This window comes from Passer domesticus, chromosome 1 (assembly GCF_036417665.1).
Source record: "Passer domesticus isolate bPasDom1 chromosome 1, bPasDom1.hap1, whole genome shotgun sequence".
Taxonomy (NCBI): domain Eukaryota; kingdom Metazoa; phylum Chordata; class Aves; order Passeriformes; family Passeridae; genus Passer; species Passer domesticus.
Genome location: NC_087474.1, coordinates 38,880,466 through 38,892,853, shown reverse-complemented (window position 1 = coordinate 38,892,853; position 12,388 = coordinate 38,880,466). Strand labels below are relative to the sequence as shown.

At 36.3% G+C, this 12,388-nt stretch overlaps 1 protein-coding gene across 8 annotated transcripts in view; it reads left to right on the top strand.

The window, feature by feature from the left end:
* SLC4A7 (solute carrier family 4 member 7) overlaps window positions 1–12,388 on the top strand; it is a 91,747-nt gene that overhangs the window by 49,511 nt on the left and 29,848 nt on the right. For 3 of the 8 annotated variants that reach the window (XM_064414916.1, XM_064414921.1, XM_064414947.1), the window contains exons 5-8: window positions 469–629; window positions 2,809–2,997; window positions 11,358–11,473; window positions 12,255–12,314. In XM_064414916.1, the coding sequence (XP_064270986.1) occupies window positions 469–629; window positions 2,809–2,997; window positions 11,358–11,473; window positions 12,255–12,314 (526 nt within the window). The other 5 variants (XM_064414928.1, XM_064414950.1, XM_064414941.1 and 2 more) reach the window with 5 other exon arrangements.

Below are 12,388 nucleotides of genomic sequence, written 5' to 3'. Positions count from 1 at the left end.
ATTTGCATAATGCCTGTGAGTGGGAATCCAGATCAGTTTAGAGTTTCATGTGTCAGTATTGCCTAGTTCTTAAATGTCTGACTTAGCAGCCTTAGGAGACTTGACCATCCTGTATGATAGGTGTCAGACAGCTTTCTAATCCTAAAATACTAATGAAATCAAGATGCAAATCAGGTAATAAGGCAGACAGCCATGTTCTTCACAAGAACATGTGAATAGACAGATATTGGTCAAGCCCAAAGAAACAAAATGGGTAAAAACTAAAACAGTTGAGTGTGGTTATTAAGGCCTGATAAAAATGTTAATCAGTTGGGCTGTCTGAGAAAATGAAAGCTGGTATGATTTCATGGGATTTTTTATTCTGTGTCATGCCTAATGACATAGAATAAATGACCTGGAAGAGTGGGACTGCTTGCTGAATTTTCTTTCCAGGAGAAATATAAATGTGTACTTATGAATTTATTTCAGGTGGCTGAAGTTTGAAGAGGATGTTGAGGACGGTGGTGATCGGTGGAGCAAGCCTTACGTAGCGACTCTGTCTCTGCACAGTCTTTTTGAACTGCGGAGCTGTATTCTTAATGGGACGGTCATGTTGGACATGAGAGCAAACACACTTGATGAGATAGCAGGTTGCAGCAAAATTTTTAAAAAATACTTTATTCCTAAATTCTGGTGTATAACTTGAGGTGGTTTTGGTGATGTCTATGTTCTTGAAAATACTGTGTTGAAGAAACAGGTATGTGCATGCTTGCTGCACTTCTCTTGATCTGGTTGAGAGGAGCTGGTCCTACAAACATCACTTAAAAAGTGGATGAGTAAGAGCTCTTTAGTGTGTACTTTAGGATGAGGCCCAGAACTTGCCTTTATGTTCTAATCCCTTAATGTGTTCTCTGTCTTTGTTTCTACAGATGAATTGTAAATATCTGCCAGAACATTTTAGGAGTTATTTGTGCACTTTAGTACCATAATTATTAATCATATTTTGGCTGATGTTAACTTGATGCCATTAGTGCATTTGGTTGTTGCACATCTGGTAATTTTTTCACCTTTATAAGAGGTGAGCAAAAATAAATGCTGTACATATTGTTTGACCTACTTTGTTGAGTGTCCTCACTAATCACATGGTCATTTTGGATACAATACAGGCAGCTTTGGATACAATACATGGTCATTTTGCATACGTATATATGTATACATACACACACATGCACATATATATACATTATATATGTCTGCTTGCTCTTAAATGAATTTAGAATTAGTCCTACATAATTTTCCTGGTATCTCTTGCTATAGGTACCACACAGTGGAATGCCTTCTCAGGAATCATATTAGACTTAGGGTTGACCAACATATGCGTGAAGGACAAAGTGTTTTGGCCTTAAAAACTTTGGCAGCACTTGAAATGTTTTCTTCTTCTAAAATCCTTGAAATTCACCCAAGAAAGTGGTATTGCCTTCCTATTTATCTGACTTACTGAGCAAGAGTGTTCAGTACATCTTTGTAAATGTAACATTTGATTTTTAATTTTATTTTTAGTAATCGAATTTAGCAATAATCTTAATACATAAGGAAAGTAGTTGCTGAATTCCATGTAACCAGCACTCTGGGTAGTGGGCACTTGAGTTGCAGCAAGGATGCCTTAAGAGATTGTGTCAATCTGTTTCAAGTTAATTTTAGGTGCCATTGTGAAGCATGTGTTTTAGCAGTGCTTGGTATACAAGTGTGCTGTCTTGTTTCCAGGAGCCAGCAATACCTAGTAGGTAATATTGTTTGCTACTCATAACAGGAGAGGGAGGGTGGCAGGTTTCCTTTTGAGAATCTGTAACAAGTGGCTGTGTGTTACCAGTGATCTCAGAAAGAAGCTGCACTGTGCTGACAGACACTTTACTGCATGTTGTTCTGTTAGCCAGGACAGAGCCCTACCCTGAGCCCTAACATTTTTCATTGTGAGAAGTTCTATGCAATTTCAGTTTAACAATGCAGTTAAGTCTCAATACATTAGTTAAAACTGGGAAAATATATTTAAAAATGTGTCACATAGGTTTGTGTTTCTTGGTACAGGTTGAGGTCTTTCATGAATTTGTTTTATATTTTTTATTTTTTAAAACATTAAGAAACACAGTAGATATTTTCCCTCATGTCTAGGTTTTCTTTCCTGGTGAGATGCCCTTTTGAAACTTGATGTTGTTTGACAGATGAGTAGTTAGTTTTAGATTATATTCCTAGGTTTTATTTCATACTTCCTCTTCTAAAGCATGTGAATCACATGAAATTCAGTAAAGAGTCTCATCTGAAGATGACAGGAGTTGTGTAATGCATATCATTCTATAGCAACTTTCACTTTTATGTAATTGAATATACTTTTAAAATAGGGAACACCAGGTTAAAACTGTCATGTCTGTTTTCCATTGTGTTTGTCTTTGTGTACTCACTCCTAGTGTAGGTTTGTTGAATACAATTAATACTTTTTTTGAAAGTGATTTTCCATTGAAAGTTAAAGTAAATGGCTCAGATTATAATATTCTAAGTACCTTAGTACCTTACATTTCTTGAAATGATGCTACTAATAAATACCCTCTCTTGGATCTGCATGTTGTGCTTTTCTTTTTCTCACATTTGCTTGTTTAGTGACATCTGAAAATTTCCTGTGGATTCTTGAAGATGGTTTTGCTAAAGAGAAGACTTTTCTTTTAAACAGATTTTGATTTTCTTTTATTATTTGATGCAACTACAGTGCTTGGGTGAGGCGAAAGGTAGCTATCAAATCTCTCTATATAATTTTCTTCTTTTGTTATTATTATGTAGATATGGTTTTGGACAACATGATTGCCTCTGGCCAGCTGGATGAATCCATAAGAGAGAATGTGAGAGAGGCTCTTCTGAAGAGGCACCATCATCAGAATGAGAAGAAATTCAGCAGTCGGATTCCTCTAGTTCGGTCTTTCGCAGATATAGGCAAGAAACATTCTGACCCTCACTTGCTTGAACGAAATGGTGAGATAAGTTGTAGCCTCCAGTTCTTACTAACCTGGTAAATGATGCTCTCACTGGGAGAGGAAGGAAAGGTCAGCTGGTAATAACAGATAAGTGTTTCCTTCTTGACAAGCAAAGAACTAACAATGAGTGTGTGTGTGATGTGTAGCTGTGGATGATACTTTTTAATTTACTCAAATATTCTACTCCTGCCTGTGTACCACAGCATGCATTATTATTTTGAAGCATAGTAGTAGACACACATTGATTTTTTGGTATATGCTTAAATAAAATATGCAATGTTTGAGGAATTTCAGCTTTGTGGCATAACTTACACATGTGTCAGATGGATCCTACTTGCTTTTGCAGTCTTTGCACAAGAGATTTAGTGATCCTGAGTTCAGTGATGCTGACAACTACTGTGTTTTAACACAGTGTTGCGTTCTTTTGACAAGAAGTTTGCTATGCCAATGGTGACAGTAGTACTGTTAGCTAGTACATTTTATTTTTATCTTGTTTTGAAGAGAAGGGTGTAATGGGAACAAAAATCCTAAACTCAGCAAAGGTAATAGCAATGTTCTTAGAAGCTGCACCATATCTTTTTTGAACCAGTTCCTGAAAATTTATTCTAGACATCCAGTCCCAAATTCTAAATAGCAATATGTACTACAGAGCAGCTTACTTGTATTCATGTGTTTTTATGGAGCTTCTATTTTCATCTCTTTCTTTTGTTTTCTTTTGTCTTGCATTAAGTAAGACACATACTTATTTTTACTCTGAAAAAATGAAATTTTTACTGTGGTGAAAAATGAATTCCGATTCCATTAATCAGTCCTTGAAGAGAACTTCCTTTTCTGTCTTGAAAGATGCCTCATTGCTTAGAGTATGTTTCACTTAGTTCAGTGCTTGTTAGGAGCTGCATATGCTGGAGTATTCTCCAGTAAATGCCTTAGCTTGCTGATGGTTTTGTTTTGTTAACCAGTGCATATATGACTTATGCTTAAATATTTCTCTAATAGTTTCAGATTTATGTTTTAAGAATGAAAATGCAGCTAATTCATTAAGAGCATAATGTCTCCTGTAACTCCTGACTTACATGTTTTGTTCAGCAAACATGAAAATTTCACACACACAGACTTGGTTTTGCCCATCCTTGAACACTTGTATCCCCAGGTATAATCTTTTTTGCCAGTTATCTTTCATGTATCACTTCCATTTTTTAGAGCATTTTATTATTAATATCTTTTTACAAAAGATTGTGGGATATATACTGAAACAAGAAACCAGTATAATATGATGAGCTCCTTGTCAGCATATACTGATTTACTTTTCTTTTTATTATGCTTAACCCTCTAATGAGCTGGTGAACCAAACATGCATGTGTGCATATTAGTTCTTAGGCTCCTTAGGGGCTTGTGTGTGTTAGGACATGTTCATGATTTATCAGGTATACTTACGGAATTTAGTTATTACTGTAGTGATTATTATAGGCAACCAAATCTGCTCTATTGGTCCTATTTTCTTTAATGCTATGCAGTTTTGATGTTTTAATAGTTGAGTTTTCAAGCTTTTGTTCTTGAATCAGGTTTGTATTTGTAGGATCCACTCTTTCATTGCTTGCGGGGAGCGGAATGTATGTGACCTTTACCTAGGCATGCTTTCTGCACCTCTTTTTTGTTAATTCTGGGGTTGTTCAATTTACTGCTCTCTGTAGTGCTTGGTATAAATGTGAGAGTAAATGTGTCTAGTTTCCTGTTTCTTTTTTTGATGGCATAGTACATGAAACCAGCATGTTTTGGATTTCAGGGATTGTAGGAGAAGTCATCAGTAATGTTTTCGAGGAGACTGGTCATCCCAGGAAAAGTGTTTGTGGCAAATGGGAGAAATGGTATCACTAAACCTTTTAATGGAAGTACTAATATGAGCATAAACAGTGTCTCTTCCTGCTTAAGGAAGAAATGAAAAATCCATTACAAACTCCAGTCTGAAGGAACCATCACAAGACTGTGTTCTCTTCTTAAGAAATTAGTGAGACATGGAAACTAGAGCAACAAAAGTAACAAGGGATTTTGGAGAAATGTTTGATTTTAGCCATATGTGGCTATTGGTAAGTCACAGCAAGAGGATATGGAGAAGGGGCTGTGTATCTCATTTCTGTGCCCTCTTCAAAAATATACATTAGACTACAGCTGCCTGCGAAAATTCTCAGTAAAACAAGACTTTTCTTGGAAGACAGTTGTATTTAACACATTTAGATGTGTTTGGTCATGATTGCTTTTTAAAAAACTAATAATTCTTTGTATTTAATAGATAGAGTTAACAGAAGTCTTGTAATATTTTGGTTGCTAATGATTTTTTAGTTTATTTTTTGATGGATTAACAGCTGCTGTGCAATTTGGAATAAGGAATTCTAGAGAAATTCAAGAGTCAGTTTCAAGAGATAAATTTTGTTTTGTTAACCAGTCTTACTCTGACTTAAGATAATATCTTCTCCCTCAGATCTTCGGGATTCTAATTAGTACTCCTCAGTAATTTCTGACTATCCTAATGTCTGGTATCAGATCTGCTCTTATCTCACTTGCATGAGTATGACACTTTGGCCCATAAAGCTTGCAATTTACTATGCAAATTGTTAATGCATATTTGTATCTGTGTGGGTTTGGTTTGTTTTGTTTTAATTTAATATAATCTATCCCTTTTGTAAGCCTCATGGTGTTCCATTTGTTTTATCTCAGGGGAAGGCCTTTCAGCCTCCCGCCACTCTTTGCGAACAGGTCTCTCTGCCTCCAATCTTTCCCTGAGAGGAGACAGCCGTTTGTCGGTTCTTCTCAGTTACCTTCTTCCTTCTTCAAGAGCTGGGACCCCGGCAGCCTCAAGGTGTACAACCCCTGTAACCACCCCTCAAAACACACCACCCTCCAGCCCAACCACAAGTGCCCAGCCAAGCCCGCTTCAGGGCAAGGAATTGCTGGTGTCACCTGCCAGTGATGATATTCCTTCAGTAGTAATCCACCCACCCGAGGAGGACTTAGAAGTGCAGGAAAGCCAGGAAAAGAAGACAGAGGAAAAGATTGGCAAAACACCAGGCAACTATTGAAATTTAAGCTGTCCATGTGTGATGCTCTCTGCATCTGGATCACTTGCACTGCAATGTTTTTGGCACAAAGAAATATGATAACTATTACCTCTGCCTGCATGTTTATTTCTTTTCAGTTTTGACTGTCTTCTTGTTTGGCATATTTAACTTTTTAGCTTTTAACTAAAGCAAGCAAAACATTCTTTGATTAACATTCATTTGTGTAATTAAAAAGGAATATGGTTTTAAAATCTAATATATAAGCAAAATGTCAAAAATGGTGGCCTTTTCCTTTCACTCACCTATAGTCCATAGCATGTTTTGCTTTGGTTTTGTCAGTGGTTCAGTTGATGTCTTAAACCAGTGTTTGATACCCTGAGATAGGTACAGCTGAAACCATGGTAAAATATTAGAGATGAATATGAGAAGAATGAGGAATGATACAATTATCAGTGGCACTCATAGTTTAGTTTTATCATGAAGCTTTCAAGCAGTTTTATTTTTGCTTTTGTGCTTTCTAAAACCATGACTATTAAAACTAGCAGTAGTTAACTGATGAAATGGTCAGGTTCAGTTCACCTGCAGCTGTGTCTGGATAGTTCTCCATTAGTGCACTGCTTTAGCATCAAACTCTCCATTAGTGTTTTGTTGTGTTTGATATGCAAAATTGGAGACAGTAGTTAGGAGCTTGTAATTGTAGGCCAGAGCTTAGCCATCTGTTATTTTGTTATCTGCAAAGCCAGTCTTCTTTATATGTGAAAAGGTATGTAGGTGTATAGATAAGTTGAAAGAAGCTCTTAGAACTTTTCATCCTTTCTTGAGATTTTTTTAGTAAAAGTTTCATAACATTTTCATTCTGCATACATACTGTTATACTAGCTTTACTTTTGCAAAATTACCATCTATTTAGAAACTTCACAATTCTACTTGGCAGATTATGTTTATAAAGGGGGTTCATCTTTCTTTTTCGTCTTCAGACTCTTCCTCCCCTTCCTAGAAATTTATTTGTCTTGCCAAAATCTAGCTGGTAGGTTTGACTGCTTTAGGCCTGTGTGTCTTGGGAGAGGGGGGACTGATCTCCCTCGGTTCTTCCATCAGTTGAGGCTTTGCTTGGTTTCTTCCTCACTTGTTTAATAAATAAGAGCACACTGTCATATTTAACAGTGGAAATATGCTGACAGAGAAGAAAGAGGCTGTGGTTATCTGCCTTTTCACATTGGCAGCCAAGTCACTGAAAAGGAAAGAAACTACGTCATAGTTTCTTATCTTCAGTTGAAGTATAGAGGCCTCATCATTACTTAAATTCAGAAAAGCAAACACAAATCTTTTTTTCTGACTTCCTTATGGGAAATTAAGAGAATTCACGTGGTGATAATTCTGTCACAGGTCATCTTCCAAATGTGCTTAGAAATCAGAAGTAAAATAATAGCTGTAATTGTTTTTCCAGTTCTCATTTCTCTGATAGGAATGACAGCATGTCAGACACAAGATCTATAGAATGCAGGAGAAGGCAAATAAATGAAGCTCAAGTATATGATGCTATTACCATCATCACTAGTAAGGCTTTCTACTAGAATCTCCAAGTCATGTTCAGTTTTGTTCCTCATGCAGATGTTTCTCATAAAGAAAAAAATCTGAAAGGGATGATTTCCCAGTTAATCCATAAGTAATTCCAGAGAATGATAAACACCAACAACTAAGATGCCTTTGTTTTCTAGGGCTTCCCTGTTTTCTTTAGTTCAAGAAAATCATCTGACCACAGAAAGACACTTTTTTTCCTTAGATTTGCTTTTGAAGACATTCTCAGACTATGACTTCAGGGCTGCAAGAGGACCAATTTCTGTCTTGGGAGACAAGAGTCAATGAAAACCCTGAGAAGGAAGTCAACTTCCTGGTATTAATTAAGGAAAAAAAAAAAACAAACCCATATCTTCCTGGCCCATTCCACTATAGGTTATGGTCTGTATCACCTCTCTAGTAATTCACAATACATGCAGTCTGAATACATTTTACACATCTGTATGATTGAGCTTGGTTTGCCTCCTGTGAGTGTGAGGAGCTGTGTTAATTTTCTAATAGGTAGCTTTTTTCTGTTTACATTCCTCTGTCATTTTCCTTGTGTTATTCAGACTTTTATTTTTTAGTTTTCAAAAATAGCTGGAAGGTTACTGGACTTAATGTGAGTTACTGTAAAAGGAGGGAAAAGAGACACACCTTTGGTCTACCACTTAATTTTAATCAGCCAGTCATCAGTTCATAGTAAGTCAACTAGACAAAGGCTTCTCTTAATAATGTTTTTTTAATTTTGTCATCAGTTGAAGAGTAGTGTTTGTTTTCCCATCTTTGAACGGTTGAAAAATGAATTCCATAGGAAGGGCTGGGAAGTGAGTTGTGTCACAGCTAAAAATTAACACTGTTAATTCACCAGCATCACTGTGGTTTCATAATGTCTGTGAACAGCAGCAAAGAAGTCTGTTTTAAGAGGTCTTTTGGACCACTGATAAATGTACTTTAAAACTGAGCAAAATAACATTTACAACAGTTTTCCTCTTACAGTAATTACTTTCTAAAAATAGCGATTCAGAGAAGTTTGCGTATTTGCTCTCTAGTAGTAATTTGAACTTTTTTTTTTGCATTAGAGCTCTATTGGAATTTAGTTTTAAAAATTGATTTTAATTTCCTCAATTACAAATATGGTTGACTTCATATTTAGAAGATTTGTATGATATAATTTTTGCATTTCTAAATACAGTTATTTTGAAATAGTCATGCTTAGATGTTGAACTTATAAATTGCTCATCTTTTTCATATGAAACAGATGTGAGAAAACTGTATGTAATCTTCTTGCTTTCTTTTTTCTGTAGATAATGTTGATTAGATTTCTGTGATCACAGTATTAAGTGTAGTTGGATAGAAAAAGCTCATGATCTTTAGTGAAGATGTAATTATAAATACCTTGAGGTCATGAGATTTTATTCCAAGCTACTCAAGACTGACTCCCGTGTAGTCTTTTAGAGGAGACAAGTGGTCCATCTGCCTAAATAACATCAGGAAGAACGCTTTGTTTTTAAGGATCCCCTTGGTAGCTTCATATCAAGGAGTTTCTCTGTCTTGCAATCTGAAAAGTACTTTTAGGTAGTTGACCTTGAGTTTGTACCTACTGAACTGGAGAAGAGAGGAAGTAAGTTCTTTTTATTAATGTGAGATTGAAGTGTTTCACTATTAAAGAAGATGAATTCTTTGGTTCAGAGTTTCTCTATAAATAGCAGATTGATGGATATATGTAATGAAGGCAGTCTCATGTGGAAATGCTTGCTCAGGTCTGAAAACCTGTAAGCAGTATTGTCTTGTGAGAGGAGCAGTCTGTCCAGCTGTAAGCCTAACAGAAAGGAAAATATTCACACATGGTTTAGGATCAGACAAATATTCCTGTGTCAGTGCCAGAACTTGTGAGCCTTAACTGTGACTGATCTGTGAAATTTTGAAGGCAAACCTTTTAGAAGAATCAGTATCACTTTAGCACTGAAATAATAAATATTTCTGCTAATATGTAGAATCATTATTCTCTGTCCTTCTCCTTGATTATTTCTCTGTTTTTTGTTCTAGTCTCTGCTTGCTTGCTCTTGCTCACAGTGCTTTTCCAGGAAATGCAGAACGATGCATTATGGCTCATCTTTCATCAGTTAAAAACATTCTGAGTTACCTGTATTGCTACAGAGAAGGGGAAAAATGAAGAAGTTTATATGTCTAAATTTTGGTATTAGGCTGCTCTTCTGCAACAACTGTTTAATATTTCTTTCTGGTTCTACAAACATCAGCTCCTAAGCAGTTAAATATTTAGATCACCTGACTTTGTAGGTGGTTGGTGGTATGATTCTTGTGAATAACATATAAATCTTGGAGCAGAAGAGTAGAATGTGTTTTTTGTTGTTGGGGGTTTTTTTTGTTTTGTTGGCTTGTGCATATTAGGATTTATGAAGGAAATGACAGCCTGTTAACTTGATTTGGTTTTTGCTTCCGGAAAAACTACCCACACCACTTACATCCCTTATGAACTGTAAGAATGAAAATTAGTGGTAAAGGCTTGGACCTGCATGTTTTTGTTGATATGATGACTTTTTGGAAGAGCTTTTTGAAAACAAATATGGGGATGAAATAAATTGAATTCAGTCGTCATTTGAAATGCTAAAAAAAGTCAAAATTGGGAAATTATAAACATGGGGGTATGCAAGTAGTTATGTGGCAGTAGTTATGATAGAGCAGTAGCGTGAACATAGCCAGAGAGGGTTTCAGTTATATCTTGACTAGAGAGATGCTTGACCTAAATACAAACTTTCTCCATGTAATACAATATTTAGGCTTCAGTCTTCATCTAGATGTGGTTTTGGAGGCATGTGAAAGCATGTTCTGTCACCACAGCTGAAAGGTCTAGTGTAGACAAGCAAGATGGCCCAATGCACTTCTAGTGCACTTAAACTGAGCAAGCAAAAGCTCTGTAATTCAAAAGGTTGGATTTGGGCTTGGTTATGCATGCCTAGACCAGCTTTTAAATGTTAATTGGGTAGAGAGAACCATGATGCAACATGGAATTCAGTGTGTATGAACGCTTGGGTTACTTGCCTTTTGCACCCTTTACTGAACCTGCAATGTAGCAAGATACATAACATGGTTTTGTTTTGATGCAAGTGTTAGAGGGAAGTTGAACTTGAAAAACTTTGTGTATGCTCTTCAGCTCAAGCATATATTCCATACGGTAACATGTGGTTGGATGAATAGTGGCACCTTTGGTCTGTTGATTGAAAGCATGGTTTGCAAGCTATCCTTCATGTAGTACACTACTTACTTTTACAGCTTAGTTAACTTTGTTGACTACATTCCTTGTAGTTGTAGCCTGAGGCTTGCTGACACGTTTTACAATTGAGTAACTGCTACATGCCAGACTAGAGGTGTTTGCATTTGGTGTCCAGGACTTCTTGGTACAGTGAAGATGCTATATACTAACTACTGAATCAGTTATGATTTAAATGCCAGCAGCTATCTTTTCTGCAATTAAAGTAGCTGATGTTTTCTGGTGACTGTTTTGCAAATGGCCATCATTTGGGGCAATACCTAATTTTTTAAATTATGTCATTTTTTTGACAATACAGTGACTTGTTAATGTTGCATTTATGATACTAATGTAGGACACTTACTGAATAACGTGCACTTTTGCATTAAGCAAGCTGCCACATTGAGTTTTGGTAGTGTTGCACACTCTTTTAATTTCCTGCACCATTTTGAACTTCTCTCCTTTGTTTTAATTTAGGGCTGTTGGCATCTCCACAGTCAGCACCTGGAAATTTGGACACTGGGAAAAGTGGAGATGTTAAAGGTACTGGGACAGGAGGAAGTAGAGAAAACAGCACTGTTGATTTTAGTAAGGTAAGTAACATTAAATACCTTAGTGTTTAGCATCAATTAACTGTGCAACTGTGCTGGTTGTAACTTCCCCCTTAGTTACGACTAAGACATGTGCACCTGTGTACACATGAAAATAGGTACTGAGAGATAACTTGTGTCACAATATGATCTAGGCTAAATGTGTCACATGGTTTAAAATTCTTCCCAGTGGAATACTTCTCAGTATTTTGGTAACATAAGAGTGCAGCTGCTGTACTTTCTCATGCAGATGGAGATATTTACACATCTGCTATTAAGGCTCTTATGAAAGCAGTTTTGTACATTGTGCTGTAACTTCTTTTTTCTACAACTTTTTGTTGTGTGGGTTTTTTTTTTTTTTTTTTTTTTTTTTTTTTGGTGAAGAGGGTTTTTAAGGAGAATTTGCTTTATATGTATAATGAGTTTCCTCTACAAAAGTTGTTGTACATCTTAGTCATTAGAAATGTGCAATACTACTTTCTGAAAGAAACCCTTTAAAAAATCGACTGTAAATCTCATATATTTCTTCCATAATCTAAATTTGCTGGGCAAGTTCCATTGTGGCTGTTACTATAAAGTTCAGTCAGAAGTGTCATCTATACTGTGAAACAGTGTAAGAAAATTGTTTTGCCGAGTTAAATAATTTTGTTTAAGGAAAGCTAACTTACACTGTAGTTCTGATCTAATCATGTCAGGTGCCATATATTCCTGCTCCTCTGTCACAGTTTTTATATTTTTGCTTGGCCTGTCCTTGTGTACACCTGCCTTGTCTCCTGTTGGACAGGAGTCAGCCTCCTGGCACTGTAGTTGTGGCACACTTGGTGTGGGACTCAAGAGGCCATCTGTAAGTTCTCTAGCTAGCAATGTCACTGGTGCTTGTGTGTGTGTGTATGTGAACACAGAGTTCATGTGCTGTAC